Raw genomic sequence first — 7,297 nt, forward strand, 5'->3', positions numbered from 1 at the left:
CCCCCCCCCCCCGAGTCCTGCTGCACTAGTCACTAGCCACTCTTCCCTTTTCCCACAACCTGTTAACAGCCATTGACATCTTTCTCCCTGTCTGGGCCAAGAGTTTCCGAAGTAACCCGTGATTCTGGGCACCTCTGGTTTTGGGGCCCCACCTGGAGACACCTGAAGGGGGCATGATTTTCAGAAGGTGGGTGCTCAGCACTTAGAGTCAGGCCCCTTGATGGCATCTCAAGCCAGGCCACTAAAATCACTGGCCATATAGGAAAACCTTGGTCCTGATCTGCACGTTGTGTGTACCCTGTTCCTCTAGGGGGGCAGGACAGACAGATTAGCAAATTCCCACCGCCTGCATGGGTGTCCCTGGGCTGGTCCCCTCAGTGGCTGAGCTTGTCCTATGATCTGACTGGGGAGGTCATCTCTGGATGGCAGGGGTCCTGGGCCACATGCCCTGACTGGGTCAGGGAGCAGGGAACCCCTGGGCTGCTAGGCCCTGCCTAGCCAGAGTAGAAAGAGGGCTCCCCAACCCGGACACCTGGGACCCTCTGCCCAGGCTGGGATTAGAGGAGACCTGCTTGGATGCCTGGAACTCTCAAAATAACATAGCGCCCCCTATAGCTGGAATGAGGCATCTGGGCAGAGTGCTCTAAACTGGGGGACAGCAGGATCGTACTGTCTGCAGCCTGAGCTCAGCTTCTCATCCCTTCCTGAGCCTCCATCCCCACAGCCCCAGACACCAGCCCCTCTCCACCTTGCCCCCCCTGGTATTTGGCTGCTTTAGGTGATGCATGGCCTGGCTGTTTGCAAGAGCTGGCCCTGATCATCTCCCCTGCAGGGGCGGTGCCCTGGAGGTGAGGCCTTTGCTTTGCCCTCCATCCTGGCAGTGCAGTGAGGGGGCAGCCTGGGCCCAGGTGTGGGGCTGAAAGCTGAGGCTGCTTAGGACCCAGTAGAATTCTCTGTATGAATGACTGTGCTTTAAAAGGCCAGGCAAAGACCAGATGTGACAGCCTGTGCCATCCGCAGCACAGAGCTGCAGCAGTAGCCTCCCGGCACCCATCCAGACGGGGGAGAGAGGGGACCGCTGCCAGGCAAATGTGCCCCCTGCTTCCCCAGAGGATGCTGTGAGGCCCTCCATCATCCCAGCTTCAGGGGCTGGGACAGTGGACACCCCCCTTCCCCACACACACACTGGCACAGGGAGCCAGAGGGACTCTGATGCCATTAGCCAAGCAGGCGTGTGGAGGTGAGACACCGGCCGCCTTGCTTCGGGAGGGCTTTGCTCATTCATGTCCCCACCAGGAGTGGGGTCCGCTGTAGCATGGGACTGTGAAGCCCACCCTGATCCCAGGGGCAGGGAGAGAGCTGAAGCCATCACAGCGCATATTCGATCAGAGGGGTAAAAGTTGCTCACCTGATAGAGCCAAGATGAGGACCCCACTGGCCAGCGGGAGAAGCCAGCCTGGGTGCCAGCCTCCTAAGAGTCTCCAGGTGCATTTGAGTCTGGTGAGTTACCCACCTCCTGCCAGGAGAAGGGGGGGGAGGGGATTCATTCTCTTACTAAATGACAATGGCAGGGTGGGGCCCGATCTTGCCAGGCCCTCGGCACCCTCCAGATCAAGGGATCTGGTCCTTCTTTGTAGACAGTTTCTCGTAATTTGTGTCCCAAATGCGCTCTGGGGTTAGGAGCAGATTACCGGAGGGGCTGGTGGAGAGATCTGGAGGCAAACGAGGTGCATTTACCACTGGGATTTGGAAAGGGGGCCACTGAGCAGGCACAGACATGGGCTTTGCCTTAGGCCAGGGCTAGATGTGAAACTAGCTAGTAATGTTGGTTGGAGGGATATTTTAGACATGTCTATCCTGGCAAGAGCCCTAGTGTAGACACTGTTATACCAGCAAAACAAGTGATTTGGCCAGTATAGGCTACTTCATCCGGGGAACTGGTCTGAGCACTCTTGTTGTGGAAAGCTGCGTTTCCGCTGGGAGGGCTAGGTCTGTAGCTGGAGCCTTGTAGCTATACCCGCAAACCCTTTCCAGTGTAGACTAGGCCCTTCAGAGTGAGACAGACTGCTCTTGCACCAGTGTTTTGTGAGGGGAAGCTAGGTGCTCTCCTCTGGAGCTTTTCATCCAGAGATCTCAACGCCCTTTTTAAGGATGGTAAAGGCTCATATTCCACATGTTACTGATGGGGAAACTGAGTCACAGAGTGACTTAGAATCATAGAAATGTAAGGCTGGAAGACACCTTGAGAGCTCATCAACTCCAGCCCCCTAGTCAGTGGCAGTGCTGGGAATAGATCTCCTAAGGCCCAGGCAGATTCCCTGTCCACTGGACTAGGTTGTGCCCAGGAGTGGTCATGGGGGACATAGAAGGAGAGCAGAGAGAAAGGGATCTGTAATATTGAGCATGCTGTTTATAGAGCAGGGGGGTGGATTTGAATGGCCCGGGCTTTGGCTGTGGTCACCCCCATTCTGTATTCTCTCTGCAGGGCGCATGGCGGGAGGGTCCTGCTGCCCAGCCTAGGGGAGCTGCTGGAGAATGCTCCCAGCAAGCCAGTTCTGAGCTGTGACCGGAGGATTGGCAGCAGTTCCTAAGCATCGCGCTGCTCCAGTCCAGAACCAGAACCTGCCACGTGCCTGGCTGGGCCCAAGCCAAACAGCTGGCTTCAAAGGCCATTGGTCCATTGATTGGTTTCGAATTTCCCACTTTTCAGTTTCATTGAACATTGCCTGGTTCTTGTGTCATGAGGCAGAGAGGACAGACGCTCCCAATCTTCCTTCTCCGTTCCAGTCATTATTTTATAGACATTTATCTTATCCCCTCTTATTTGTCTCCTTTCACTTCCAATGGAAAACCAGAGAAATGTCTTTGGGAATTGGGGCTTGTGGTCGAGGTCCCTGTTCCAATCCAGGTTGAGCATTTACTGATGAGGAGCCTGAAGCAATGTTTAATTAGGCCCTAGCGGTGATACAATACTCGGTATGTGACTCAAATGTTGTGCGGTGGGTGGCAAAGGACCCAACATGGTCGCCTCCTGAACACAATAGGCTGTGGCCCCATGTTATGACTGCCTGGCCGTCTGTGTAGGAGAAGCAGCTGGTTCCAGGACAGTTCTTAATGGACAGGTACCCACAGCACAAAGCAACGGGCACAATTTGCCCCCTCAATGGCAATCTCAGTGGAGAAGCCATGGGTAGGGATGGAGCCTGCTTTGTTCTCAAACTCCCTCCAGCTCCGGATTGAGGTGCTCGCTGCGGTTGGGGTTACCCATACCTGCACAGGACTGATCTGCTCCTGCTAGCGGCTGCTGGTTTCTGGAAGCCAGACATCCTCTCTGCCCTCCTTGCTGGTAGACAATCAGCAAGGAGCTCTGCACTGGGGCAGTAGAAGAGAGGGCTGTTGTAGCACTGAGAAGGCTCTCCTAGCTTGGCTTGTGATTCCTCCCCAAGCCTCACCCTGTAGTATGTCACCTCTAGCATCTCGCCTGTCTCTGTTGGCTTGAAAAATAGGAGTTGCCAAGTTGCTCCTAATCTTAGGACCCCGCACAAGCAGAAAGGTGAGGTGCTCATGTCATCCCCAGGGTCATTCAGGGTTGGAGTCACTTGCAAGTGAGCAATGAGAACGTCTTGCAATGCTTCTCAATTTTGCTCCCCTCCCTTCTCCCCACAGGGAAGAAGATCCACCCGGGAAGAAGATGGGGGTGGTGACATTTCCTGCTAGGAGATACTGGCAACTTGTTCCTGCTTCCCAGATGCTGGAGTTCTCAGAGTAGCCCGGAGGCACAATGGCAAACAGAACTGGGCTTAACACTACTCCGGGGCTAGACACTTCCTCTCTACCAGAGGTGTCCCAATTCCAGGAGGCCGTTGGCCTTTTCTTCATGGTCCTGCTGAACCTCGTAGCCCTGGTTGCCAATGTGGCAGTGATGGTGGTCATCCTCAAGACCCCTCTGCTGAGGAAGTTCATCTTTGTCTGCCACCTCTGCTTGGTGGATCTGTTGTCCGCCATCTTCCTGATGCCGCTGGGGATCATTTCCAGTTCCTCTTGCTTCAACAGAGTGATCTACAGCATCGCAGAGTGCCAGACCTTAATCTTCTTGAACATCTGCTTCATCAGCGCCTCCATCCTCACCATCTCAGTCATCAGCGTGGAGAGATATTACTACATTGTTCATCCCATGCGGTACGAGGTCAAGATGACGGTTGGGCTGGCAGTCACAGTGGTGGTCTTCATCTGGATTAAGTCGATCCTGGTCACAGTCTTGGCATTGGTGGGGTGGCCTCAAGACAACGGGGCCACAAGTGCCAGTAAGTGCACTGTGTCCTGGAGCCCTGGGGCCCACAAGAAGGTCTTTGTTATTGTCTTCAGCACCCTCTGCTTCTTCCTGCCTACCCTGGTCATCTTTGCTGTCTACTGCAGCATCTACAAAGTGGCCCGGATTGCCTCCTTGCAGCATGTACCTGTCCCCTCTTGGACTGCTGCCCCGCGGCAGCGATCGGAGTCTATTAACAGCCAAGTCACTATTATTACTACCAGAAACCTGCCTCCCAGGCTGTCCCCAGAGCGGATGTTTGGAGGGGGAAAAGCTGCCATGACCGTGGTCCTCATTGTGGGTCAATTCTTGTGCTGCTGGTTGCCATTCTTCTCCTTCCATTTATACTGCTCCATTAACTCTGTCAGCCCAGGCAGAGGCCACGGGGAGACAATCGTCACCTGGCTCGCCTACTCCTCCTTTGCTATCAACCCTTTTTTCTATGGGTTCCTGAACCGCCAGATACGGGAAGAGCTGTCTAGGCTGGGACGGAGCTGCCTCAACAGACCCTTGAGCCAGGAGCTCTGTCTCTCCAGCCCGGAGGGTTCCATACAGGAGAACTTCCTTCAGTTCCTGCAGAGGACCAGCTGCACACTGGAGACCCGATCCAGTTATGTCAACTCTAGCCCCAGGAACACGTTGGACCAGACCATGATGGGCTTCAGAATTCCAGGCCAAATCCCAGAAGAAACCAACTGAGAAAGCACAGTTGGCTGGGGTCAACTTCATTTCCTTGTTCTCCATATCCTGGCCTCTGCTAGGAGAAGGATTGAAGCAGGGTTTCAGCTAATCCGAAGGACTGACCAACCCTTTTTTGACCTGGCGGGAGGGTCGGGGTTATGGCTTTGGAAGAACTTGCCTTCAGCCAGAGTAAATCCAGTTAAAAGCTATTTCCGTGGCTTTACAATATTGAGCCAGCCTTGTTTCATGGGTAGGAGACAAAGAGGGAGAAAGCAAGAAGGCAGGGAGCTGGAAAAGGACAACGGCGCTCACTAGAGCTAATTTTCTTCCTCTCCCCGCATTTTCCCTGACACTGACATGTCACGAGCACCAAACTCCAGCATCTGAGCTGTCAGGGAGGTTCTGCTTTTGCCTAGTCTTCTAGATTAATAGACCTTTCGATGGAGGTCCAGGGAGATCAAGTGACATGCCAGAGGTCACCTAGTGCCTCAGTTGTGGGGGATGGAGGTAGGAGGACCTCAAGCCCCTTCTGTTTCTGCATCCTTTGCTCAGACCACTAGGCAACACTGCCTCCCTCTGGTTTAGGGCTCAGCCATCCCAGGAGTGAGGGCTGGCTGAGCAGCAGTAAATTACCCTAGCTATGAGGGACTGGCAGAGAGTCACTCATGATCGGGTCCTTTTAAGAAAGGGTTTGGGTTACTTCTCTGGACTCACCCTTATGCCAGCTCATGGGATCAGAGAACAGGCTATTGATAAAGAAACCAGACAGCAGGGTTTATCGACCCACTGAGGTATTTAGATAGCAGCCCCTCGTTCTGCAGGAGCAGAGCTTTGCTCTGCAGCGATCGCTCCCAAGCTATTGACCTCTGGGAAGGCAGGTGAAACTGACATGCAAAGCTGTGACAGGAGCCAAGTGACAGCAGCGGGTGGTAGGTGCCGGCCTGCCTTAAGGCTCTTGCAACGCCAGACAGCCTAATCCAAAGCGAAGGCAACTCCTTCAGTGGCTGGCTGTGACAAATGCAGGTTGGCAGGGAGAGATGAAGAGAGCGAGGAATTATTCCAGGGCATGCGGGCCAAATTAATCCATGGGGCAACACTGCTGATTTCAAGGACGGCAAAGGACCTAGCACACTTCAGGTGCTATAGCAGGTGGTGATAACAATGGCAGTAATACCATGACTCCCCTGATTTCAATCACATTACACACCAGCAGTTCACTGAGCTCCCTGTCTCAGGTGGGGACGTTGCACTTCAGGAGACCCTTCATGTGTTTCTCTGCAGAGACAGCCAGCAGTAAATGTGAAGGGCCAGATCCCCAAAGATATTTAGGCTCTTAACTTCGGTTGAAACCAATGGGATTTAGGAGCCTAAATACCCTTTGAGGCTCTGGGCCTAAAGCGTTCTTGACTGGATATTTTCCCCACCCCGGCTGGCTCCAGAGGCATTTGTAATTATTTTTTAATCGACCGCTAATGTCTTTTCAACAGATGTATTTTAACAACTGTCTATTAATAGAGGCAAAGGAAGTGCCAGGCTCAGAAGCTTTGTTTGTTTTGAAGAAGAGGCAGAGTCCCCTTTTCCTCTCCTCCCGGCACAGTGTGGGAAGGTGCCTCTTTCTTTAAACGTCTCAGTGCAAACCTGTGGAGAGTACTTGGTGGGGAGACTATCTTCTGGTGGCTAGACACGGGGAATTGATGGCAGAAATGACTCACCAGGAGGCTCTAACATAAGGCCCAAACTCAGTTATGTGATTATGGGGGGAGGGATAGCTCAGTGGTTTGAGCATTGGCCTGCTAAACCCAGGGTTGTGAGTGAGGGGGCCACTTGGGGATCTGGGGCAAAATCAGTACTTGGTCCTGCTAGTGAAGGCAGGGGGCTGGACTTGATGACCTTTCAGGGTCCCTTCCAGTTCTATGAGATAGTTATATCTCCATATATTTTTTATTTTATTTTTACAGCTTCGTCTTGCTTGGAAATGGGAGACTCTAGGAAATAGAGCCGGGAAATGCTCATTATGGCATGTTGGTGTCAGTTACCCCTTGCTTAGTTATCAGATGTTCTAGGCCTGGTTCCCCCGTGTTATGAGTGCAAAGTCATTGTAAAGTGCCACCAGATCACGATGATATTGTCGGGGTTCCTTCACCACTCTGAACTCTGGGGTACAGATGTGGGGACCCACATGAAAGACCCCCTACGCTTATTTTTACCAGCTTAGGTTAAAACTTTTCCAAGGCACAAGTTCCACCTTGTCCTTGATCGCTGCCACCACCAAGTGATTTAAACAAACATTCAGGGAGGGCCACTTGG

General features: G+C 53.1%; 1 protein-coding gene across 1 annotated transcript; it reads left to right on the forward strand.

Moving 5' to 3' along the window:
* The first annotated feature begins 1,049 nt into the window (after positions 1-1,049).
* Positions 1,050-6,528, forward strand: GPR62 (G protein-coupled receptor 62). The gene is made up of 2 exons (XM_034777770.1): positions 1,050-1,500; positions 3,667-6,528. The coding sequence occupies exon 2, from the start codon at positions 3,782-3,784 to the stop codon at positions 5,006-5,008; it is 1,227 nt and encodes a 408-aa protein (XP_034633661.1). The 5' UTR covers positions 1,050-1,500; positions 3,667-3,781; the 3' UTR covers positions 5,009-6,528.
* Positions 6,529-7,297: the final 769 nt, after the last annotated feature.

The sequence above is a fragment of the Trachemys scripta genome, chromosome 7 (genome assembly GCF_013100865.1).
Source record: "Trachemys scripta elegans isolate TJP31775 chromosome 7, CAS_Tse_1.0, whole genome shotgun sequence".
Lineage (NCBI taxonomy): Eukaryota > Metazoa > Chordata > Testudines > Emydidae > Trachemys > Trachemys scripta.

Coding starts and splice junctions, on each gene's coding strand:
- GPR62 (XM_034777770.1), top strand. CDS start 3,782: ATGGCAAACAGAACTGGGCTTAACACTACTCCGGGGCTAGACACTTCC.